The 25,275-nt window shown below is 53.6% G+C and overlaps 7 protein-coding genes across 7 annotated transcripts; 3 read left to right on the top strand and 4 right to left on the bottom strand.

Annotated features, from left to right (window-relative positions):
- Positions 1 to 2,085: 2,085 nt before the first annotated feature.
- On the top strand, positions 2,086 to 4,566 carry A1O3_08607 (uncharacterized protein; the record flags this gene model as incomplete). The annotated part of the gene is made up of 1 exon (XM_007738704.1): positions 2,086 to 4,566. One exon carries the CDS (start codon positions 2,086 to 2,088, stop codon positions 4,564 to 4,566), a length of 2,481 nt encoding a protein of 826 aa, XP_007736894.1.
- An 801-nt stretch (positions 4,567 to 5,367) lies between these two features.
- On the bottom strand, positions 5,368 to 9,144 carry A1O3_08606 (uncharacterized protein; the record flags this gene model as incomplete). Its single annotated transcript, XM_007738703.1, has 1 exon — positions 5,368 to 9,144. One exon carries the CDS (start codon positions 9,142 to 9,144, stop codon positions 5,368 to 5,370), a length of 3,777 nt encoding a protein of 1,258 aa, XP_007736893.1.
- Positions 9,145 to 9,859: 715 nt separating this feature from the next.
- Positions 9,860 to 17,290, top strand: A1O3_08605 (1-phosphatidylinositol-3-phosphate 5-kinase; the record flags this gene model as incomplete). The annotated part of the gene is made up of 1 exon (XM_007738702.1): positions 9,860 to 17,290. One exon carries the CDS (start codon positions 9,860 to 9,862, stop codon positions 17,288 to 17,290), a length of 7,431 nt encoding a protein of 2,476 aa, XP_007736892.1.
- A 1,143-nt stretch (positions 17,291 to 18,433) lies between these two features.
- Positions 18,434 to 19,161, bottom strand: A1O3_08604 (uncharacterized protein; the record flags this gene model as incomplete). Its single annotated transcript, XM_007738701.1, has 2 exons — positions 18,434 to 19,045; positions 19,102 to 19,161. The coding sequence occupies 2 exons, from the start codon at positions 19,159 to 19,161 to the stop codon at positions 18,434 to 18,436; spliced, it is 672 nt and encodes a 223-aa protein (XP_007736891.1).
- Positions 19,162 to 19,442: 281 nt separating this feature from the next.
- Positions 19,443 to 20,980, bottom strand: A1O3_08603 (kynurenine 3-monooxygenase; the record flags this gene model as incomplete). Its single annotated transcript, XM_007738700.1, has 2 exons — positions 19,443 to 20,782; positions 20,872 to 20,980. 2 exons carry the CDS (start codon positions 20,978 to 20,980, stop codon positions 19,443 to 19,445), a joined length of 1,449 nt encoding a protein of 482 aa, XP_007736890.1.
- Positions 20,981 to 21,420: 440 nt separating this feature from the next.
- Positions 21,421 to 22,506, top strand: A1O3_08602 (uncharacterized protein; the record flags this gene model as incomplete). Its single annotated transcript, XM_007738699.1, has 1 exon — positions 21,421 to 22,506. The coding sequence occupies one exon, from the start codon at positions 21,421 to 21,423 to the stop codon at positions 22,504 to 22,506; it is 1,086 nt and encodes a 361-aa protein (XP_007736889.1).
- Positions 22,507 to 23,251: 745 nt separating this feature from the next.
- On the bottom strand, positions 23,252 to 24,888 carry A1O3_08601 (uncharacterized protein; the record flags this gene model as incomplete). The annotated part of the gene is made up of 3 exons (XM_007738698.1): positions 23,252 to 23,323; positions 23,492 to 23,830; positions 24,307 to 24,888. The coding sequence occupies 3 exons, from the start codon at positions 24,886 to 24,888 to the stop codon at positions 23,252 to 23,254; spliced, it is 993 nt and encodes a 330-aa protein (XP_007736888.1).
- Between the last annotated feature and the right edge of the window lie 387 nt (positions 24,889 to 25,275).

Genomic DNA, 25,275 nt, shown 5'->3' with positions numbered 1-25,275 from the left:
AAGTCAGCGTGAACCTGGGCATACTATAGAATCCAGCAAGGAGTATTTGAGGACACGAGATAGAGAGTGCAGCAGGGTGAATGGAATGGCACCAGACATCAGAATCCAGACAGAGGAGAGACATAGATATACTATATAGTTGACATGGAATCCCTCAAGAGAAACGACATTCAGCCCCAAACAACGACGAGACACTACCCTAAGATACAGAGTACAGTGACAATACACCTACCTAGGAAATTCCTGTACCTGATCAGTGGCTTTGTTTTTTGGTTGTATTTGTATTGTGGACTGATGCCATTCAATTCATCACTAGGAGCTGGCTCTTCAGGCATTTGTATCCGTACTGCGTGTGGTATAGCCTCATGCCTCATGACATGCCCTGGAGTGTGTATCTTATGAGGAATCAGTAACTAGCACCAGGAGACTAGTAGCGCCGATAGCTGACGGACAATCAGGTCGTGAAGGAGGGTAGACGGTACTTGTATGTACCGTATTTGTCACCGCGGGCAAGACTGGACTCTGAAGTCTAGTCTGTACAGTGGTAGCACTGTGGCGCCACTCGCTTCGTCGCACGAGGAAATAATAATAGCAATCTCGTCCGCTCTTGTTCGGCGCCTGTACGGATACTCTGGACTGAGCACTCTCGGGACGGCAGCAGCATGTACGGCGAGGCCGTGGTGGCGTCTCAAATTCGAAGCTGGAGGCGGGGCCATAGGAGGAAGACTGCGTGCGTACTGGAATTAAGCGATCGCCATGCCATGCTATGCCATGCTTAGCGACAACAACTTGGAAGTGACAAAGTCCAAGACACGCGGCAGGCTAGCGGACAGGCGAGCTGCGACTTGACCAGATCTGGGGAGGGTCCGGTCTGAAAGCGAAGACTGTGCCAGCCCTACGCTGGATGCAGTAAGTCGAAGCCTAAAGGGGAGCGGCTGAACACGCTGGATCGAGAGCGGGCGGGGCGAGGCTGGCGGGAGCCCGGTCTGGATCTAGAGGAGAAGGGAAGAGACAAGAGAAAGGGAGAAGGGAGAAGGGAAGAAGAGGGGTCCTTGGGGGGGAGGGAGGATGGAGGAGGACGGTGGAGGGAAAAGGGGGGATCTTGACGAGGCTAAACCAGTCCAGTCCAATCCAATGATCCATCGCTGAACCGCTGTGGCCTTTAGCCTAAGGCCTAGCCTAACGCATCCTCAGCCCTAGCTGTGGTGCCACTTTCAACACCTACAGTCTCTGTAAAGCCTCGGGCCTTATAGGGGCGGTGGGCGGCCGACCCAGGGAGACGGGCTTACTTGGGGCTCAGGTTCAGGCTTAGGCTCTAGTAAGCTTAGAGGCTTAGCACCTCCCCAGGGTCTATGCCAATCCCAACGTCGCCCGAAGCTTAAGGGCTTTTTCTGACTGCGGCTGAATGACAGGTGGAAGCAAACCTAAGCCGTTCAAAGGAACGCATACTGTACGGAGTACAGTACCACTCCGTCCTCTGCAAATACAGCACTCGTACTCCTACAGTAGCTCCCTGTCACCGCCCGCGGCTATTGCCCCTACTGTAAGCCTTCTCAGCCTAGGGCGCAGGCCAAGTCTAGGTACAGAATTTGACGAGTTTGACCGTTGGTTAGTTTTATTGCATGGCATTGTGGCTTGCTGAACTTCTTCCCCATCTTCGCCATGGCCGCGTCTAGATCACAGTTCGCCCGTCCACTACCACTAGAGCATGTCTGTTTTCTGTTTTCTGTTTCCGATATTCAGTCTTCAGCCGTGATGGAGGCGAGAGGTGAGTAGGCGAATAGGCGAGCTAGGTGGGAGGAGAAGAATCCTCATCCCATTCCCATTCCCATTCATGCTGCTAATACTAATACTCCCAGTCGCCACGGTACGTACATTGTTCTCTTCCTTTTTCATTCCTCTCCTTCTCGCTGGGGACCCGGGACCTTTGTCTGTCTGGAGGTCGGGCTGATTGCTATTGCGCCACCTCGCTGTCTCACCTGCCTTTCCTTGCTGTGCTGAGCGTCTCTTGATTGCTTCACCCCCACCACTCCTTCGATCCCTCGCATTCGCATTTTACCTCGACCAGACCGACCGGTGTCCACAATGGCCTCCAAAGATGCCATCGTCACGGTGCATGAAACCGCGGACGGCATGACCCCGCTGCAGGAGAAGGAGAAGTCATTCCCCACCACCACCGTGCAGGAGAAACAATTCATGGTTTTCGGCACGTCCAGCTTCGAGACCGAGACGGGCACAGAGACGGACAGGGGCCGCAAATCATCCCACGCCGGCGCCGCCTCCTTCCACTCTGCTGCGGTGCCTCCCAAGTTTGTCCACCAAGCCAGCGACTTCTCGCGGGGAGGATACGACAAAGACAACGACAATGAAGGGCTGACCACGCTGGGGATCCAATGGCAGCGGCTGACGAGAAACGTGCTGATCCGATACATCGTCTACATTGTGCCGGTGGCCATCCTGCTGGCCATCCCCATCATCCTCTTCGCCACGGTCTACAAGGGCCGCAAGATCGGCACCAAGTTCAGCGACACCAGCCTGTCGCCGGTCTACACGGCCAACATCACCTCGGTCGGCAACGGCAGCGGCAACGTCACGTCGGTGGTCAACAACACGGCCGAGACGGTGTACCAGCAGAGCCAGACCCACGTGGACAACGGCATCCACTACCTGGGCCTGTTCATCTGGATCGAGGTGGTCTGGGTGCTGCTGTGGGTGGCGAAACTGCTGGCGCAGCTGGTGCCGATTGTGTTCCAGACGGTAGCCGGGGCGATTCACAAGGGGATGCGCAAGTACCGGCTGGTGCTGCAGGCGGTGGAGATCCCGCTGTCGCTCTTCTTCTGGGCTATCCTGGCGATCGCGTCCTTCTCGCTCATCTACACGTTCGACCGGGACTTCCACTCGGCGCACGCCGGCAAGATCCACTGGCTGAGCGTGCTGCACAAGGTCAACAAGGCCACCATCGGCGTGACGGCGCTGTACCTGGTGGAGAAGATGCTGATCCAGATGGTCAGTGTCAACTACCACGGCAAGCAGTTCTACGACCACATCAAAGAACTCAAGGTGCTCAGCCGCGCCATCGAGACCATGTACGACGTGTCGCGGCGGCGGTTCCCCGACAATCACCCGGCGTTCCGCGACGACGACCTCGACATCCACGACACGCGCGGCTTCCGCAAGGACCGCCACGGCCGGCCCAAGCCCGTCGACGAGTCGACCGCCATCTTCATGACCAACCTCGGCAGCACCGCCGACCGCGTCACCTCGGTACTGGGCTATCTGGTCAGCGACATTGCCGGCCGCCAGGTGCTCAATCCGACCGCCTCCGGGCCCGTGGTCGAAGCGGCGCTCGAGCGTCCCGTCAGCGCCGAAGCCCTGGCCCGCCGCATCTGGAACTCGTTCACGAATTTCGGCCACACGCCGCTCGACCTGGCCTGCATCACGGCCGTGCTCGAGTCCAAGGTCGGGCCGGCGGCGGACCCGGCGCGCGCGGCCCAAGAAGCCGCCTACATTCACCGCAAGATCGACGCCGACGGCAACGGCGACATCACGCTGGACGAGATGGTCGAGCTGGTGACGCGGGTGGCGGCGGAGCGCCGGTCGATCTGGGAGGGCGCGTGCAACGTCAAGGACGCCATCAAGGTGCTGGACCGGGTGCTGAGCGTGGTGGTGCTGATCTTCATCTTCCTGATCTACGCCGCCTTCTTCTCCAACTACCTGGCCACGCACTACACGCAGGTGTGGTCGGCCTTCACCGGCTGTTCGTTCCTGTTCGCCAGCACGGCGGGCGAGCTGTTCGCGTCGTGCATCACCGTGTTTATCAAACACCCCTACGACGTCGGCGACCGCATCAACGTCGACGGCAAGGAGATGCACGTGGTCAAGATCTCGCTGCTGTACTCCATCTTCCGTGAGGTGTCGTCGCGCCAGATGGTCCAGATCCCCAACAGCATCCTGAACGGCCTGTGGATCAAGAACCTGACCCGCTCGCGCGACCTGCGCGACCAGATCACCGTCCACGTCGCCGCCGGCACCTCGTTCGCCGACCTCGACGCCCTGCGCGCCCAGCTCGCCGCCTTCGTCGTCCACCCCGATCACCGCCGCGACTTCGGCCCCGACGTCCACCTACACCTCGTCCAGGTCCAAGACTTGAAACTGCTCGAGCTGCGCATCGACTTCCAGCACAAGGGCAACTGTGCCTCCGACCTGCTGCGCTCGCAGCATCGCACCAAGTTCGTCTGTGCCGTCTTGTCCGCCGTGCGGAATGTCCCCATCTATCCTCCCGGCGGTGGTAACCCTGCTGCTGGCTCCATCGAGTCACCCACCTACACCGTCGCCATCACCGACGACGTCGCCCGCGCCGCCAAAGCCACTTTCGACGCGAACCAGGATGCCATGAGGTTGTATCCCAAATCTCAACAACAAGAACAACAACAAACTGTTTCGGAACATGTCTCGCTACCCGTAAATCCTACCGCCGGCCCCGTCAGCACGGGCCTCGAAATCCTCCCCAGTCTACTCAGGAGGCATGCCAGCATCGCCTCGCATGACACTGCCTCTGAGCGGTAGGGGTGGTGCTGATGGTGAAGCTGGCTAAAGCTACCCTGTTCTTTCCTATCCCAACCAATCCTGCCATATCCAATCCTATGCTGTCCTAGTGATGGGATGGATGGGATGGATGGGATAGGAGGGATGGGACGAGATCATCTCAGAGGAGATCGATCAGTTAAAGTTGGACGACATGAGCTCAGATGCCCAGACACCTACCTACCTACCTACCTCACCTTATCGCTGAGAGCATGGGCTGGGCTTCTTAATGGTTATAATGACGATGACAATAATATTCCACAAAGTACATATATACATATATACACATATATTTACCTTGCCTTACGTATACATACGTACATATTTGCCTTCCCTTACCTAGGTATATATATCATATCACGTCATATCAGGTCAGGTCAAGTAAGATCTACATAGGTACCAGACCTAGACCTAAATTCTTGTTAATCCAGTACGTACCGTACACACCTAGCACATATTATATCACCTACAAACACTGACACTGTCAGTTCACATAAATAGATGTCCGCAAGTCATTACATACTATCCGTACATACTGGGGCGTTTCAGTTCACGAATTCACAGTCCAATCCTGCAGCGAGGACGGGAAAGACACGGCGCTGAGATATAGTAGGTAGTAACCAACCATCGTATCGTGTTCCTCAACTTCTAGGGGTATGGGTATCATCAAGAAGTAGAAGTATCCAGACCAGACCAGACCAGACCATAACAAACCCATCTGGCAATCATCCTGAGCCAAGTCTCCCACTGCATCGTGTATACGTAGTAGAAGTAGGAAAGGCCTCACCTCCTCCAAGCAAAAAGGTCGATCCCTCCAACCCGGGGCTTCTCAAGTCCAATGGCATCCCAACTGAACTCTTGTTTGTTGGATTTCAACCGGGAATAACCATCCATAAATCTCTTGAATGGCGTGTCTGTGTCCTTCCACCAATTTGGTCCCATCTTCGTCGCTCCTCCTGCCCCTGTCCCTGCCCCTACACCTGACTGAGATTTCTCCCTGTGCTGTGATTGTGCTTTGACCGTGGCCGCCGCTGGTTTTGCCGGTCTCACAAACGGACTAGCTGAGAGTCTTGGTCGTTTAGAAACATGAGGCGTCGATGCCAATGAGCTTCTGCTCTTGGGCATTCCCTTTGATTCCACCACCTTCGGATCCCACGGAAGACTGCGTTTCTTGGACCCTCGCGGTGGACCCATGCCCGTTCCTATGCCCATTGATGCAGATGCAGGTGCGGATCCAGATGCTGGACTCTGGTTGTCGTCGACCGATATGTCTAGAACAGGGATATCCGACAAGCTTCGGTCAATGTCAGGCGTTCCAAGCTCAGGGGATGCTGTTCCCCAAGCGTCTTGACGCCATTCCTCCACAGCATCCCTGGGCCGATGAGGTGTATCAACGTCGCGTACATCTTGTCCCGAGGTACGCCTGAGAGTGGAAGAAACCCTCCCTTTACTCGTCTTTGATTCTGCCCTAGCCACCTCTGGCGAAGTGCTAGGATGGAAAACACCCCGCTCTCGCATGTTGTTGAGGGCACCATCAGAGGGCCCACCACTCCCTAGCATATAATGAAGAGCTGATCTGGTCACTATCCTTTGCGAGTGAGATGGCTCGTCAACGCGCTCATTGTAGAAGTCATAGAATGGTAGGGGCACGGCGCAATTCAACGCCTCCTCACTCAGATACCGTCGGTAGCTGTGGTAATGATGGAAGATGGCATCATCGTAAAGAGACGGATGCAGCACTTGACCACAAGTCATCATCTTGCTGAGCACGCGGCATGATCCAGTAAAATCCTTGATAGTTCCCTCATAATCAGGGTAAGCGGACTTGAAATCGAAAAACAACATCTCCTGGCCACGAGAAGAAAGATCTGATATTGCGGAATCGGATTCACGCCGTAGAGTCCTGACCTCCGTCTGTTCGATTTCATTATATGTGGACATGCGGGTGAGTGGTGTCGAGGAGGAGGTTCGTGATGCCACGGCCGATCCTGGTGTCACGTTCTGCCCTCTGGCGGGAGAAGGAATGGCTCTCACCCGGGACACGTCACCGTCTCCGCCAGGGTCTTTCGGTGATGACGAGGCTGCATGAACTCTGGAGAATTTTGGCTTGCTCAAGGATGGCAAAGTCTCTCGGCGATACTCTCTGAGCTTTGGGAATACTGCGTCGTAGTCCTCGTCGGGCACATTGTTATCGTGAGCGGTCGTCTCTGTCCGTGGTCTTTTGTTTGGGCGACCCACGCCTTCGACACCCGGTGGTTTCCTCTTGACTTGGGACTGCTTCTCCTTCCTCGCTGTAAGCGAGCCTAGATTGGACCCTGGCTCTGAAACTGTCAGAGATGGGCTGGGCCTTCGGAGCCCCTCGTTCAGTGGTTGTGGATCCAAGTCCACTGAAAGCCCGCGACGCTGGAGACTGTCCTTGTCCCCAGATTTGAGAACAGAATCACCGTGGTGTCCTGATGTGGTCCCAGGGGCCTCCGCTGGACGATCTCGGACATCGAGCTTTTTGGAACCATTCGTACGGCCATCGGAGTTTGTCTGCTCTTCCAGGTATGTCGTAGATTGATCCTCACAATTGACGAGCTCCAAAGTCCCAACTGCATGTATAGTCTGACTTCGGTCCGCCCTGAGATCTGGTTCGCTGTCCCTACCAGTAGCATCTATTCTCCCCAGTTCCGGCATATGTCCTTGGGCCATTCCACGGAGGTTAAACCCTTTTGTCGAAGGTAGATAACCCACAGGCGCTGTTTCGTCGACAGATCCTGGAATGAAGCTTGATGATATCCAGTGATCGTTGCTTAGCAGTGCATCTTGTGATCTACTATGCGTGAGTGCGGATTCGAGTCGCTCATGGCTGAATCCTCTCCGGAAATATGGTGTCTGCTCAACCTGCACCACCTTCGCACTGGAGACTAGTACTGGGTTCGTCGGGAGAGCAGCAAGCTCGTCCAGTTGGCCAGCGTCCATTTCATCATCCCCGGCTTCCTGGACCGGTTGCGTGTGTGGTCGGATCTGCTGACCCAGGGGATCGGAGCCGATTTGTTCCATACTGGCCAGCGGTGTTTCTAATGAAGATTCGTTTAGATCGCAAACTTGACCACCGGGTTTGCAGTCAGCATCCATAGAGTCACCAGCACGAGCCATTGATTGTTTTTCGAGTGTGCCTGACTCGTCAACCTGCCGGGAAGGAGGGCCTAGGTCTTTCATGTTTCGATTCAGCTGGTGCAGAAGCACCGGTGGACTATCTGGAGGCAATGCCATCCTACGTTGTTCAGGTGTAGGACTTGGAGACCATGAAACAGGCGATGCGTCAGTCTCGCTGGAGTTTTCTTCCGCCTCGCTGTCAGATGGGCCATCGTTACTTGCATCATTGTCGGTGTTTGTTTGGTCCTCATTACCGTGTGAACTCGGCGGAGGTTCCGGAATGACACCCGCTTCCTCTGGGTTATCAGCCTCTGGGTTATCAGCAGCATCGGTCAGGCGTTCCAGAAGAAGCGTCGGTACTTGTCCCGGTATTATCGGGTGGCCAACAAGAGGCGGTTGCCAGCTATCGCTAGATACTAAGAGTTTCTCCTGATCCTTGGGAATCATCTGAATGTATCTCGGCACGTATTTTCCTGCTCTTGCCTGCTGGCGCCACCGCTGAAAATGCCGGAACTGTTCATTTGAAACAGCTGGAGAGATGTTTTGCTGTGGGTGGGTTGAAGTACCGCTTAACTCTGGCGGCTGCAACTGATGGGACTTGGACTTTGTTCCAGAAATAGTGTGATTTGAGACCAATTCGATTCCTTCATCCTTTGCCTGATTTATCAAAGGATCGGGAAGAGGTGCAGAAACGATAGGGGTGGCGGTTTTGAAGGATACTTCTGGAGCGATTGGAACTAGCTCTTCAGGTTTCTCTACTCCTGCTAGCGAAGCTAGTGAATTCTCATCCTCATCTTGGGCCTGGCTAGTAAAGAGGGTGGGTTTTGCTGCCGCATCCTTTAGCGTTGGAGCCTTCAACAACTTTAGAAGAGGAGTGTTGTCACTGGTCACAACGGTAGTTGCTGAATCATGTTCAGTTCGCCGTGCTGCACCGTGAATTTGGGTCCAGAATTGCGATTGAGACGGTGGTATGTCATCCTGAAGTGCGATGTTCCTATCCTGGATCGGACTGCATCCTGCCTGCGATTTGATGGACTGAGGGCTACTCGCCATTGTAATCCCGTCCCTCCCGCGGTCCGACTTGAAAAGTCCGTATTGAGCTAGAGTGCGTCTGACTACCTTGTCTTCGAGGACTGTTGAGCCAACAGGTAGTGTGCCGGTTGTATCGTTCCCGATGTTCACAATCTCAACCGAATTGATATGTAATTCAGCCTTCGGAGGATCGCAATGGACAGTAATGTTGATGAGAGGGTCCTTGACTCGGATAGCCACTATTCGGCCGCCATCGGAGGTCGATTGCGAGTAGATTCGTGAAATGATTGCAGCGGCGCCTTCCAGGAATATTGCTTGGATCTGGTGTTTGCCGTCGGAGACCTTGCTTCTAGGCCACCGAGGTGATGGTGATGGAGGCTGCTGCATGTTAACAATCGCACCAACCATCGAGGCAGCTTAGTTACCGTCAGGATCCGGAGAAGCCTTTCGGGCTTTCTCAGATCACCTATTGTAAGGTTGGTGTCATCAGCCTTACAGCAATATCCATCCAGAGGTCGCCCTTCTCGTTTGCTCTGAAGCCATCGGGCTAGGCTAGAGGAGATAAAGGCTCCCAGCCACGGTTCGTGACGCTCCATCTGTGCTCGACAAACATGATCAGGAGTAGGAGTAGGAGTAGGATTTGGAGTGAGGGTGAGACTGGAGGGTTTGTAGGTGAGTAATGAGTAATGTTCGCTGTTACGTGCCTGTTGTAAAGTGCCTGACGATCGCAGCGTGAATGATTTGATGTTCCACAGATCGCGGTGTGGGGAAGACCGCAGACCGCAGACCGCAGACCGTAGACCGCGTCGACGCGACTGCCAAGGATGACGTGGGCAGCGCAGGGAACTTTGTATGGCTCCCAAGGCTGCCTACTCCGTACTAGGGAAGGGAATAGTATTAGTACTACCGGCTACGACAGCAGTGCTCGCATGCTGACTGCTGTCAACGAACAACTCTCCCAGCGGCCTCCGCATGCCCAACTGGCGGTATATGTACAACGCCGCTTGCATCTGACTTGCTGAAAATCAAATCCCACGAGCATGAAGCCATGTGAACATCGTCACTCATTCCATGGCCACCAGGACCGCCAGACTGAACTGCCATGCCCTCCACCAACCAGGAAAATCCGAGCCCTTCCGCCTCCTCTATCTTCCTTCCACTCGGTCGACGAGCGCGTCGGGACTCGAAATCCTCTTTGCCACAGGAACTAGACCAAGATGCCCTCAATGAAGCGTTGGACACAATCCACAACGCAGCATCGCAATCTAACAACTTGACCGTCTTCAACGAGTATACCGATCCGCCGGCATCGAGCCCGAATGCGGAAAATAAAACCTTGGCGGAGGAGATACAAGGTGGCATCTCAGGGCTATACAACAAACTGATCGCAAGTGTGGGAACCGCGAAGGATGTGGAAGAACAGCATGAAGGACACGCTGCGATACTCCATGTCGATGATCGTGCCAGCTCGAAGTCTGGCTCCGCTCTCACATCTAAGGCGCAGTCGCCCCGGCTGAATGCCTTTGAATCTCCTGCCGCAAATGATGCACCCCTACAGTTTTCGAAGCTGTCCTCCAAAGCTGCAAGCGTGAGCAAAGTTTCGGTGCCCTCAACCCCTGCGTTAAAGTCACCGACTGGCCCACCTCAACCTTCATCATTTTTGGCTGATCCATCGGTCACGTCTGTCAACATACATGCTGTTAGCTCTGCGAGTCACTCGAGAACAGGTTCGGGATTTGATCTGGACTCCCCGGCCCAAGAAAGGAGTCTGGCCGCCTCGGGAGACAGCGACAGTCTGCGGAGGGCTTTCTCCAAGCCAGGCAACGAGGGAGCTACAGCTGATCGAGGAAGTCGGCTTGTCACTTCTCCCCAATCGACAGCCAGTCAAAGGCCAAATTCTCGAACTCTTCCACCTTCTCATGAAAGGGGCTTATCGTCTACATCGGTACAGACCCAGTTGAGTCAGTCAGATACCCTGCCTACTCAAGCCCTTGGGTCTTTGCAAGATGAGAGGTCTCTCACCCGAGTTGTTTCCAATCGACAAGACACTGCGCCTCACCAGAAGCATCATGCCAACCCACTGGACCTTTTGGCAGACAACCCTGCAAACTTATCGAAAGCTGTGTCGGCTCCTCACGGCAAAGCCTCGGAAGCGCCTAGCCTGATATCTCCGCTCCCGAGTACTCTAGAGCGAAGGCCTCCTCCTAAACCGGCTCCGAAGATAAGCCAATCAAAATTACCCGGGTTCCGAGTTTCTCGGACGTCGTCGTCAGATTCCACGCTTGCCTCATCAATCAACCGCACTGATCAGACCCGTCCTTTGAGTGACAAAGCCAAAAATGCAGACGACCACGCTTCTCAGGCACGGCCTATCAACAAGCTGCGTAGCAAGCTATTGAGTAAGGAGTATTGGATGCGAGACGTTAATGCAAAAGACTGTTTCCACTGCGGAGAGCCTTTCACTACATTTCGCCGAAAACACCACTGTCGCACCTGTGGCCAGATCTTCGACAACAAATGCACGGTCCTCATCAGCGGAAGTTATTTTGGTGCCAACAGTGCTGTGAGGGTCTGCAAGCCCTGTGAATCCATCATTACGTCTCATGATGATGATTCCTCCGATTATTCAATAGAGGAGTCGGCTCCAATCGACACTGCCGCTCGTCCGTATACTCCAGAGCCCTTGTCGCACCGAGGTTCGCTCGCTCGATTCGAGGATGACAATGTGTCGGTGACTTCGCAGTCGTTGGAACAAATGGCCAAGACTCCAACCATGAGCTTTCCCGTCCGTCGAGCTTTTGAAGGTGCCGATCGGACTTCTGCAGTACTCGAGTTCGACACAACTGACCGTCCACTACCCCGACCCACTTCATCGAGGTCTTTGAAGGCGAGCCATTCCATAGGCCACGGCCATAAGCGACATCATTCACGGCATCAGCATATACGGAACTTCAAGGCTTATCACGAAGACCGAGCCCCGTTCCAACGTCGTGGTGCTGAAGAGACTCTCAAAGAGGGCAAAGCTTCCGCGTTCCATCGCGACAGTATTATCGATCCCGACCTCGCGCAGTACTTATCAGACGACCCTTCTAGCGAAGACGAGCAATCGCTCAACGAAGTTCTGAGCAGCCCCGACAAGCTGTCACGGAGTGGACATGAGAGTGACAAATCCACCCTAGGAGGTCTTCTCGCCGCTGTCCGCAAAGGACGTTCACGCATTGGAGATCGCAGTATTGCTGGATTTCTGAGCCTAGGACGTGATGCCGATGATGTGAGTGTTGCCAGCTCCCGCAACATTGATATGCTCAGAAATTCTCGGAAGCGCAACTTGAGTGTCTCGAGCAGTATTCATCAGCGTGGGACCCCCAGAACAACCAGGGAACGCTTGCATATAATCATCCCTGGAGCTCAGGAAGATGTGCAGGCCGGCTCTCCAGATATCTCGAACGGTTATCGGGGTGGTTCAAGAATGATTCGAAGTGCGTCGATGCGTGGTGTAGCTGCTCCGCCCATGGAACTCAATCGCGCAAGCATCCAGCACGTACACAAGCTCCTTCAGCAGCTTTTGAAAGATGCCAATGTCCCGAAAGTTTCAAGTTGGGAAGACGCCCTCATCCCGATATTGCTCAAGGCTACTGACGACGTGGACCCTGACGTTCAGGGCGGCGACGACATTGACATACGAAACTACGTCAAACTCAAGAAGATTCCAGGTGGCAAGCCTGGCGATACGGCGTACATCTCTGGACTCATATTCACCAAAAATGTGGCCTTGAAGAGCATGGCACGCTCCCACTCGAACCCGAAGATCTTGATCATCACCTTCGCGCTGGAGTACGCAAGGCACGAACAACACTTTATGAGTCTTGATCCCGTCATTAGGCAAGAAAAGGAATACCTGGCGAACCTCGTCGGCCGGATTGCTGCCCTGAAACCGGATGTCCTCTTGGCCCAGCGCAATGTATCAGGCCTCGCACTTGAGCTTCTTGACAAAGCCAACATCACCACCATTTACAATGTGAAATCATCGGTTCTGGAGGCTGTCTCACGCTGTACGCAAGCTCGAATTGCCCATTCGATGGACAAACTCACCTCGCAACCAGACCCGTTGGGCAGTTGCGAATCCTTCGAAATCAAGACTTTTGTGGCCAATGGGAGGAAGAAGACATATGTCTACCTCACAGGTTGTCCTCCAAAACTCGGCTGTACAATCGCACTGAGGGGTGCGGATCGAGAAACGCTGGCCAAGATCAAACGTCTCACCGAATTTACGGTGTATGTGGTCTACAACCTGAAGCTTGAAACATGTTTGATGAGGGATGAGTGGGCTCTGATCCCGACGGCTCTATCCGAAAAGCATTCAGACACGAGCAAAACACCGGCTAATTTGATGACCAAGAACTTCCCACCCGGCAGCGATGGTGACGCGCTTTCCAAGAACGCTGATGAACACATTTCGAAAGCCGAAGAATACAGCAAAGACTATGCCGACGTCTCCAATGCAGAGGTCATCACCTCAGAGAAGGAAGCAGAGCCCTTCCCAGCTGTCGGGGCGGACGGCACAGACACGGTGCCTATTCCGGATGACATTCCCGTGCCCATGTTTTATGAAGACCTTGTGCTTAAGCACGAAACCCGGATCCTGTCTGCATCACCATTTGTCAAGTTTGCCCAACCGTATCTCCTGATGCGTGCGCGGGAGCTGGAGAGGCGTGTTGCCTATCTGAAGAGACTTCGAGACCAAGACCTGTCTGCTGAACAGACCATGGACGACAAAGTCAAGGCGGCGAAATTCACTCTGATTCAGCCGGAGATGGTGCATCGACCACTTGCTGGTGCCGGCAAGAAGGTTCGAGAGATCATTCACGCTGTCCACGATGCCGAATACGACAAGGCCCTGCACAACTACGAAACTCAGAAGAAGCAATGGGAAACATATCTGTCCGGGAATCGCAACTTGTTCGACCCTTATGCTCATCAAAACATTGTTGTCCTGTTCAGCCAAGTCTCCACCGAAACGTCTGTTCCTTGCTCCGGGCCAGACCTTCTTGCCTTCAGCTTCTACAATGAACATGAGACCGAGGCCGAGTTCGAAGCAGATTGCACTCTCGGACAATACGTGGAGGACTTATGTTATCAGGCAAACGAGATTTGCCAGTCGGAAGCCTGTGAAAGAAAAATGTATGAACATCATCGGCAGTATGTTCACGGAGAAGCACAAATCACTGTTTTTGTTCAGCCATACCCGGCCAAAATGCGCGGTTTTCAGGATGTCATCCTGATGTGGAGTCAATGCAAGATCTGTGGCGTTGAGACCACCGTCACGCCCATGTCGTCGAGCACCTGGAAATATTCATTTGGCAAGTATCTTGAACTGTCTTTTTGGAGCGCGGATTTGCATGCTCGTGCAGGCATATGTCCGCACGATCTCCACCGGGATCATCTGAGGTACTTTGGCTACAAAGATTTCGCGCTTCGTGTCCACTACGATCCCATCGATTTACTTGAGATTATCGTTCCGAGAATGAGGATCACGTGGAAAGTGGACAATGACCTGAAGTTTCGCAATGAGGTCTATACCCGGTTGGAGCATCGGATCACCCGATTCATGGTGTCTGTCAAACTTCGCTTGAAGAATATCAATCTGGACGCCGTTCTCCCCGAAACCATCGAGGCGTGCCGAGCTGAGATCGACCGATTGACCAAGAGAGCCACTGAAGAGCATGCGAATCTTATCAAACAACTTCAAGAGCGCTACACCAACTCGCGTTACTGGGAGACGATACCGCTCAATGGTATCCTCCGCGCGACACAGGAAAAGGTGTCTGAATGGGACAATGCGTTTGCTGATTTTGAGAGAAACTTCTTTCCCTCCGAGAGAGATATCCGACGACTGGCCGCTTTGCAACTGCGGAAGATCTTTCTCGAACGAGACGCTTCTGTTACGTCTCTGGTCTCTACGGATGAAGGCACCGAAACTGCTCCCACTGAAGAGTTGGTTGACGAAAAAGGATCACCAGAAGCCCCATTGTCAATCGACGAGCTTGAAAAAGGCACAAGTCTTTCTCGTGAGCAGACGCAAGATGTCCTTCAGTCGGTTTTGGAGGAGCAATCAACCGCGCCTGCATCAGGGCAAAAGTCGACTGCACTTTCGGATCTGAAGAGGTCGGATTTAGAGAATCTACCTTCTGTCTTGGATGGACCCAGGAATGTAGAGGATGTGAAGCATCTCGACTTGGCAATAGCATCGCCGAGTCAGCGTCCAACCCTGGTGGAAGATGAATTCAGTATGCAACCCGCGGCGACTCTGGATCTCACCACTGATGCCAAAAGTGCCGATGTTGGACAAGATGGCAACATCTTACCCCCTGCCACAGGGGAAGCGTCCAGAGCACTTGGAATCCCCCCCTCAACCTCAGGCATACAACCGGTCATTAGGCCTCAAGTTGTCGCCAACGATCTCGGCACACCTCGCACCGCGCGGCGCAGCCATGATGGTAGATCCACATCGCCGACGTTGGCACGCGCGCATTCTCAACCAGCCGGCACAGTGACTCTGCGGCAAAATGTGGGACAGGCCCCGTCCAGCACGCTTTCGGCCATCAACGCAATTCATGGCTTCGCGGCAGTCCACAATAAACAAGGGTCTTCTTTATCTCCAGGCATCGGTGATTCGAGTCTACAGGTGCCTGAGAAGAAGCTGTCTGAGCGACTGGGAATTTCCCAACTGAAGAAGAACACATTCCCTAAGGGACACTCCCTGATTCCCCGAGCCATCAACACGCGCAAGGAATCACGTGTTTCGAATCTAGCCAAGCACTTCGAACAGCTGAGCCGCGAGTTCGAGAGGGAGCGCATTCGAGAACGCAGACTTCGGGCTGCTCGGAATAGACAGTCTCGCGTCTATCCCTTGGCCGTCTCGAGGCCCATTGTTGAAGTGTACAAGGATGTCGATGAAGCGGTGGATGAAAGAGGTGATTCGGATGACGTCTTCGGTCTAGATCTTGACTCGGTGCATGACGCCGGAAAGACAGCAGATACAGCTCAAGGAATGGCAGAGACCACGGCTTCCCGAGGGGCCGACCAGGATTCCGACGTCGAGGAGATACCGGCAGACACCACTGAAAATGAAGCCGACATTCGAAGCTCAAGTCATGCAGCCTCTGAAAATGAAGATCGAAGTGACAACGACGAGATGTCAGAACATGTCCAGTTGCCGGAGTCCCCAGAGGATCTCCTGCGAAGGTCGCAAGACGACGTGGACCTCAAAGAACTGCCCAAGCATGAACGGACTTCCTTGATGAAGATATTGACCAACTTCTGGGCGGAACGTTCCTCGAGTGGTTGGACGGCCTTGGAATATCCCCTAGGGGGATCTGAACATATCTTCGCAGATTGTGACATTATTGTCCGTGAGGATGAGCCAAGTTCTATCATTGCGTTTGCGTTGGACTCACAAGATTACAAGACCATGTTGCATGACATGCAGAACCGCCCTATCCGCGACAATATTGCTACGGGCCTGAGCGGACACGATCATGCCGACGACTTGCAGGCTGATGTCATGCATTCACTCTTGCGGAAGACGGGAACCCACCTGAAATACCAATTCCAAGAAGGGCCTGCCAAAATGCTGTGCAAGATATTCTTTGCCGAGCAATTCGACGCAGTACGGCGGAAATGTGGTGTCGCCGACCGGATCGTGGAATCCCTGTCTAGATGTATGAAGTGGGATTCCAAAGGCGGCAAGACCAAGTCCATTTTCCTGAAGACCCTGGACGATCGGTTCGTTTTGAAGTCCCTGTCACCGATCGAGACGCAGTCCTTCCTCAAATTTGCGCCCAACTACTTCCAAATCATGTCCGAGGCTTTCTTCCACGAACTACCGTCCGTCATTGCCAAGATGTTGGGCTTCTACCAGATCATCATCAAGAATCCTGTCACCGGGCTTGAATACAACTGGTTCCTCGTCCTCATGGAAAACCTCTTCTATGATCGCATTCCCACCCGAATCTTCGATCTGAAGGGAAGTATGCGGAACCGCAAGATCAACGCCACGGGCGAAAAGAATGAAGTCCTTCTCGACGAAAATATGGTCGAATTCATCTACGAGTCACCGCTGTTCACCCGCGAACACAGCAAGAAGCTCATCCGGTCATCCGTCCACAACGACACACTCTTCCTGGCGCGCCAGAATGTCATGGACTACAGTCTGATGCTTGCGATCGACGAAACGCGCAAGGAACTCGTGGTCGGGATCATTGACTGTATCCGCACATACACGTGGGACAAGAAATTGGAGAGTTGGATCAAAGATCGAGGATTCGCTAGAGGCGGCAAGAACAGGCCCACCGTTACCAGCCCGAAGGAATACAAGCGAAGATTCCGCGAGGCCATGAATCGCTATGTTCTCGAGGCCCCGAGCTGCTGGTACCAGTTCAAACCGGTCAACCGGCTTGACCGGAGAACGCTCATGATCGAAGGTGACAAGGACGGCGAAAAGGGGGAGAATGAGGTGCAGGTTCTGGATTAGTATTAGTGTTATGGTTAGCAGCATATCAAAGACGACGAGAGAGCGAGGCGTTTATCATACGACACGATACGCATTTGCGCATGGCGACGGGGCTAAGGAGGCGTTCGTTTGTTGGGTTTGGAGTTTTCCTTTTCACAGTACGGATACCGGGTGTGCCCTTTCCCGGCCCTTTCCCGGCCCTTTCCCTTTTATCTGTCGTGCTCACAGCATGTATGTATATATGTACTCTCGCACGCATGCACACAGGAAGTCAGAAGTCAAGCATGATGGTTATGAGACCGAGGATGAGGGCATGATATCAATGAATGAAGAATGGAATCAAGACCAATCAAGATCTCTCAAGTCACTAATTAGAGGTTCAAGCTCGAGGTGTAAGCTCTGTTGGATTGATCGTGACGCTAGTTATGCTATGCTTGCTATGCTTTGCTTTGCTATGTTATGCTTTGCTTTGCTATGTTATGCTTTGCTTTGCTATGTTATGCTTTGCTTTGCTATGTTATGCTATGTTATGCTACGCTATGCTATGCTCATTAGCTGGTTTTCGTCTCTTTCCAGTCGGTGCCTTTGCCCTCGCGGACTTGCGGAATTGGAATTGGCTGGCATTCGACCCTGAAAGCTCCTCGTCGATGGTCGATGGTCGATGGTCGATGGTCGATAGTCGATGGTCGATGGCAATGAGCTCCGACGGCGACAATAATAAGCTCTGAGGGCGACAATCGTCGACGTGAGCTCTGGTTTCGTGTCCCCGTCCTCATAGGCATGCTCTGGCTGCTGTTCTGTCCTCCAGCGACATCAGCTCACAATTCTCGGTCGGTCGTTATGCTGTAGCACTCATACTGAGTAGTCGACGCCCGTACCGAAGTGCCGTATACTCTAAAACATACATGCGGATCCCTGGCCGAGGCGTTCAGTTCTGCCAAGTCAAGAGCCCGAGTTCTTCGTGACAATGTTCTTTCATCCCAGTTGACCACACGCCAAGACCAAATACTCATTTGGGCATTCATTCGGTTTTGACCATCCACATTCCGTCATAAGGTCGTTCGTTCATTCACTCGATTTTGACCACCTGCATTCCATAAGGTCCTTCGTGCATTCGTTCCAACAAGTCCCATGCGTTGTCATCGGGGTTCGGTCCATAGACAGTCAAAAGCCCGCATTGTAGATATGGGCGGATGGTGATGGGGTCACGGATCCATTGGACCGAATGAAACCACCAGCAGCCCCGGGATTGGCGACAGCCCACCAGTGAAGGTCCGGACCGGAACGAGAACAGTCGCGGTGAGCATGGATTTCTCGAAGACCATCAGTCGCGGGCAGGTTGAGTCGACAATAGCCGTCGAAGCGCACGCGTGTTGTGGAATGCCAGCGGTGTCCGGCGCTTCTGCCGATTTTGGTATATTTGAGACACACCCAGCAAAGACGGTAGCCACGCGGCATCCAGTTCTTGATCTGGAGAAGGAGAATGCGCCGATCCGATATGTGGTTGGCATAGAGGCAAGGTGGATTTTGGCATTTCGCGTGGTACTTCACTACTGAGGGCTTGTCGTTGAGATCCGTAGGCACGCATTGTGACATAGCGGCGAAAAACCGGCAGGTGAGGCCCAAGGTGATACGCGAGGGGACATCAAGGTGGCTGAAGACCATCAACAGGATCTCGTTGGGCAAGGCCGAAAACTTTGCTTTCTTGGTATCAAAGGGCATGGCATTCCTGCGTCGCTGTCTTACTTTGCGAGCCTGTTTGGCCGGTGTCAGTATCTGGACATCGTTAGTACAGGCAGCTTGGGTTGAGGAGGGTTTGGACTGGGACATACCGAGCTCGGGACGACGAACCCACTATGTTTGCGCTTAATCTCGACACGTCTGCCTGGCATTGTATACACGCTGAAAGGCCTGAGGTACGGGATATGAGGGTGATAATATAATGGTGCGACCATCTTCGGAGCCAAACGCCGATAGATATACCCGTGACTGGAGTTCTTAGCTGAGCGACGCAAGGCTTGGCGTACAGAGCGAAGTGAAGCTGACCGACGACGAATCTGGAAGGGAGGAGAAGGGGTCGGAAAGTTGCCAAGTAAATCTGAATCCAAGAGTGAGGTGAGAGACGACAAGAGACATGTGCTCGGAACAAGTGCCCTCATAGAGCATGTGTTGGCTACCACTTGACCTCGCGGACCCAGAGGTAAAGAACTCTGCGCCGGTGTCGAGAGTGGCGCAAAACGTAGAGCCAGATGGCAGCTACTGGGCCTGTGATAGCTGCTGCGGCCACCACTAACAACAGGGCCGTAAGGATGCGTTTCTGGCGCTGTGAATACTTGATGACCTCGCTGTACCTCATGTTGCTGAAGCTTATCCGCGAATACTGGGTAGCCCAGCCCAGACTGGGGACATACTTGTCCAGCCTCTCCTCGATATATTTCCGCAACTTGTACAGAGGAGACGTGACAGACGATCGCATCTCGGTGTAGTTGCCAAGTGCCAGGTCAGCGACGACGTGAGCGTCTTTGGTTCGTTCCTCGGTATAGTTGGCGAGTGCTTGGGCTCGGTCTGGAGTTGCATCGAGCTTGGAGAACAGTACCCTCACCGACTCCATTCCGGCGTTCATGCCTTGGCCGTAAAAAGGGACCATGGCATTGGCAGCATCACCGAGAATGACAACACTGTCGCCGAAATGATGTGGAGAACACTTGATATTGATGAGTGGCAGGTGTGGATGCTGCTTGAATTGGGCGATCAGATCGTTCGGGGCGAGCTGACTCGTCACACCAGGGAAGTGCTTGTCGAAAAAAGAGACAAGCTCTGCATCTGGGGCGCTTTCCAGCTTGACGAACATGTCAACCGGTCCAAAAAGGGTGCACACAAACGACTTGTCCGTGCTGGGAAGAGCGATGAACATGAAACTCGCCGCCGGCCAGATGTGGAGGTGATTCGGGGATATGGCGAAGTCCCCTGATCTGGTAGGTGGCATTGTGAATTCACACCATAGGCAATCAATATACTCCTGTTGATAGTTTACTCGAGCAAATTTCATCAAGTGAAACCTGGTGGATGAATGGGCTCCGTCGGCTCCAATGAGGAAATCGAAGGTGACGGCAATCTCTTTCGGGCGGGTTGAGCTGGAGCCATCGGTCCTATCCATGACTTCGAACCAGGCTTCTTTCTTCCGAAAGTCGGCGCCAGTCAACTTATGCTGAAAGAAGATTTTGACATTCGGTAGAGCGTCCAGGTAGTTGAGCAGCACGCCATTCAGCACACCACGGTCGACGGAACGCTGATATCGGCCATGAACATCGTAAAGCTGTGACTGTTCGGTGAGGGCTCCGGTGGCCGACCGGGTGTGAATCATCCGACCATGCATCGGAATGGTGTTCTGGAAGACAGTCTCCACGAGTTCATCGTTCCCGGTCGACCGGAGAGCATTGATTCCTCGTTCGGACAGGGCCAGGTTGATAGATTTTGTGAAGTTCAGTGGACTGGTCTCAAGGTTGCGGAGGTCTGACATAGGACAGGTCAGTTGGGTTCGTGAAACGCCACATCACCAAGATGATGCCGGTATGAGTCTAGAGGTCGAAGGGGGGGCTTACCATCCCGGAGCTCATACACCTCGACTGTGGCACCACGGGAGGCGGCGTATAAAGCCGCCAACGAACCAACCGGTCCAGCACCGACCACGACGACTTTTTTCCCATCCATTGTATTACAAAAGTGCTATATGCAGAAGCAAACAATAAACAACCAAAATCAAGACGAGGAAGCGGAAGGAGCAGAGAATAGACTAACAGCAAGAATGAGTCAACGTTGAAGACGTCGACATATGATTTCCAGCTTTGCTCGCTTAGGAATCCCCGCCCGTGATCCGCCGTATAAAAAAATATATCGTATCTTATCTAATCAAATATATTGATTAGTGATTATCTTATCGTGGCGCTAAGTACTAAGTATCTACATTAGTGAGCTCAACTCTGTAGGGCGGCGTCACCTTGCCACATACTAGGTGATGTAGTACTGCAGTCACTTAGCAGTGTTTGCCTACTATCCATTGCCCGAGTATCTGTACCGCAGTCTATCGCTTCTCCTCTCCTTCACCATGGCTCTCATAATGTAGCGTCATCCAGACTCAACCCGACCTGGACATGTCCCAGCCCCGACAAACCGCACCGCCTTCGACCTCATCGCCGTCCATTTCAAAGTCGTCCTTACGGCGGACCAGCGGACCACAGAACCAGAACCCGAACCCGACCTCCAACCCCAACCCCAACCCTTCGATAGTAACGTCTGCCCGTGGCCTTCCGCAACCACACTTTGAAGACGATCCCATCGTTGCATCGTACCAGTCTCCATATTCGCCGCGGTTGACCAATGTCGACTTCGAGCACGAGCAGGAGCAGGAGCATGCCATCGAGTCGGAACAATATGGCCTCGGCCAGGACGATGGCCAATCCATCACCATCCCGTCCTTCCAGCCCTTCTTCACCTTGATCGAGGACAGCGTGACCAGCGAACACTACCATCCCACAGTCCACTACGTTTTTGCCGACGACGACTCGGAAATCATAGCAGAAGCAGCTTGCCGGAGTCTCCAGGCCTTGGACCCGTCGCAACGCCCGACGTCGCAGACGCAGATACAACCCCGCGTAAGGGCACTGTCTCATCAGGAGCAGGAGGCGGAGGGGGAGGAGGACGACGAAAATGATGCTCACCACCCTCGCCTGCCGCCACCCATCGCCGGCGTGTGCGAACACTATCTGATTCTCGAGGTGCAGCCGAGGACCCAACCTCTTCCCGAAATACAGTCGCAATCACACTCGCACTCGCACTCGCACTCGCACGATGAATCGGTTCCACCACTAGGGTCTGCGTACGAGGTCACATCAGCGCAGAGCCTCAGCGCCGATTGGCAGGTTCTCCGATCGACCATCACAACAGCGCCGACGATTGGGGACGGAGGCGGAAGTGGCGCGGCGGGTGAAGACGACGGACTCATGCTCCGCATCCAAGGGAGAGGAAATATGCCGGGCGATGCCGGGCCAGGCGGGGTCAAAGAGAGCATGGAGGAGATGATTGAGCGGTTTCAAAGGCGGCTGGAAGATATCCGGCAAGTCATGGAGGCGACGGCGACGGCGACGGCGGCCACGACCGTGACCACTATTAGAGGGGCCAGTGCTACTGTTACTGCAACTGCAACTGGAACTGGTGCTGGCGCGATGGGAGAGGAGTAGCGATGCAGGCAAGGAAGGGTCAAAAGACTCTTCATGACTGGATACCAAACGGGCTGTAGTTGCAGCTGTAGCAGCAGCATATGATACCCTCTATGGTGTCCGATGATGTTACGAAGAAACAGGCAGACTGGTGGGCGGACAGGTGGGCGAACTGGCTGGCGAACTGGATGGATGGATACGTATACCATGTTCAGGATGGACAGTACAGACATCTACAGTGTTGAAGCGAGCACCAGCCAGGACCAGCACCGACATAGCCTAGTATGAGTATGAGTATGAGTATGAATGTTGGTATTGGTATTAGTATTAATATTGGTTTTAGTATTGATATTAGCATATGCCACTGCATCGCACCTGAAGACCTTCATCCGCAAGCTGGAGGAGGACAAATTCGACGCCCCTTAGCCTTCTTCATGCCGGACCACCTGGGTGCTGAACATGCTGGTGGGGGCGCTTAGTACTGTAGCCTCCTAAGCCCAACGTAATACGGAGTACGGATACAGACAGAGAGACAGACAGACTCTCCTTTATTACGTACGTGGTAATATACCCTCACCCTCATAGGCACATACCTAGGCATTGGTATTGTACCCTCATAGGCACCTACCTAGGCATTGGTATTGGTACACGGTAAGATAGATTAGAGACCAAGGAACCCAAGGTTGGCCTAATTAGAGGCAGTTCAGTTTTCACATCATATTGCAGTATCAGTCTCTCTGTCTGTCTCTCTGTCTATCCCCCCGCTTCACAAGACAGCACTCCAGTCCTGTTTTCCAATCCAGTCGGCCACCGTACCCAGGTCGATGGGGACACCGAGCTAAGGTAGAGTAGATCCGTCAGCATGGCTTCGATGCGCATCATTCCAGCATAATATCACATAACACATAGGTCCGGGGAAGATTCAAATCCAGATCCAGATTCAGATTCAGATTCAGAGCTTTAGGTTTAGGGTTAGGGGTAGGGGTAGGTGTTAGGTCTGACTTACATCCTTAGGATGGACCACCGACGGATCCCCTCCGTCGGCGCCAAACTCGGTAAAATACCCCACGCCCTCCTCGATATCGAGCTTGATGGTGTCCGGTAAGGCTCCCCATGGCTCGTCGGGCCCGAGGGCGACATACTTTGTCTTGACGCCGAGGACGCGGCCCCAGACGTCGGCGTACTCGGCGAAGGTTAGGGTCTCGCGGTAGGCCAGGAGATTCTTGCCTGGGTCCAGGCTGACGAGGGCTTTGACGAATGGGCCGGTGTCGTCGCGGGGCGCGATCAGGGGCACTTTGCAGTTGGCGGGGAATTTGTTGCTGAAGACGTAGACGCCATTTTGATCCTAAAGAGGTAGTACGTCAGTCATCCAAAGGCAGAACGTCACTCATCAATCATCAATCATCAATCATCAATCATCCAAAGGAACGTCAATCATCCAAAGAACGTCAATCATCCAAGGCAGAACATCAATCATCCAAGGCAGAACATCAATCATCCAAGCAGAACGTCAATCATCCAATGTCAATAACAATATCAGAATCATCAATAACAATCCCAGAATGATCAATGTCAGGCAGAGCCAGCATGATAACGATCCACTTGGAGCGACTGATACGTAAAGCATCCTTTATCAAATGAGGGTAAACAGGGCCAAGTGATCTTTCGACATCCATTATCAACTGAGGTAAACGGGGCCAGGTAGTGATCTTTTCGAAGGTTGCGCGACAGTAAACCAAAAACGAAACCCAACGGGGCCAGGTGGTCTTTTCAAGGGTCGCACGACAGTAAACCAAACGAAACCAAACGAACCGAACGCACCTTTTTAGGCTGATAATGAGACATCCACAGCGTATTTGTGAGATACATTCCGATCTGGATGACGCTAGTCTTCTCCATCAATTCGGGATAATGGGATGTCGCGTAGTCGACCGCCCTTCCTTCGGCGTCGTAATGGTAGACGTGCGTATACTTGCCCCGGGACCATTTAGAGGCGTACGACAGCGCCGAATAGATCAGCCTCTGCAGGCCTGGCGTCTGATTGGCGGCGGCCAGGATGTTTTTGCCCTGCTGCAACTCGTAGTCATGGGCCCATTCCATCAAGGTCTGGCCGGGAGCCAGTTTGGCCTGGTTGGCCGGGTTGAAGAACCCGGTCCAGAAGTCGGTCATGCTGAAGATGGTGTGGGCGCCGGCGAAAGCGGCCAGCAAGGACGCCACGTCGTCGACGTCGGCCGCCACCATCTCCACGCCGCGAGCTTGGAGGGCTTGGGCGGCTGCGCTGCCAGGGTTCCGCGTGAGCCCGCGGATCGTCCATCCCGGCTCTTGGAGAAATGTCTCGACGACGGAGCCACCTTGGGTGCCGGTGGCGCCGATGACGACGAGGAGTTTCGAGTTCGAGGCCATTGGGATTGGGATTGGGATTGGGATTGCTGTGGGATAGGGATACGGGATACGAAGCAGGGGATATTTGGTGACGACGAAGAGGAGGAAGAGGAGGAGGAAGCTGGCGACGACGAGGAGGAAGAAGAAGAAGAGGAGGAGGAGGAATTTGGCCTCTCTACAGAGTCCCTGGTGGAAGGTGCCGCGTTATATAATGCCTTGCCTTACTTACCTATAGCCTCACTGGACATAGTGGACATCAGTAGTTGGAACAATGTCTACCTTGGTCTTGGTGTGGCTGCTTCTTCGAATTGTCACCTACGCCGTGGATGTGGATGTGGATGACGGTGTGTGGCCTGAGCTCACTCTGTACTCTCGTGGATGTGTGGCCTCAGCTCTACTCTGTACTCT

Source organism: Capronia epimyces (genome assembly GCF_000585565.1).
Source record: "Capronia epimyces CBS 606.96 chromosome Unknown aczIQ-supercont1.8, whole genome shotgun sequence".
Lineage (NCBI taxonomy): Eukaryota > Fungi > Ascomycota > Eurotiomycetes > Chaetothyriales > Herpotrichiellaceae > Capronia > Capronia epimyces.
The sequence above is the reverse complement of the archived record's forward strand: the minus strand, read 5'-3'. Positions and strand labels throughout refer to the sequence as shown.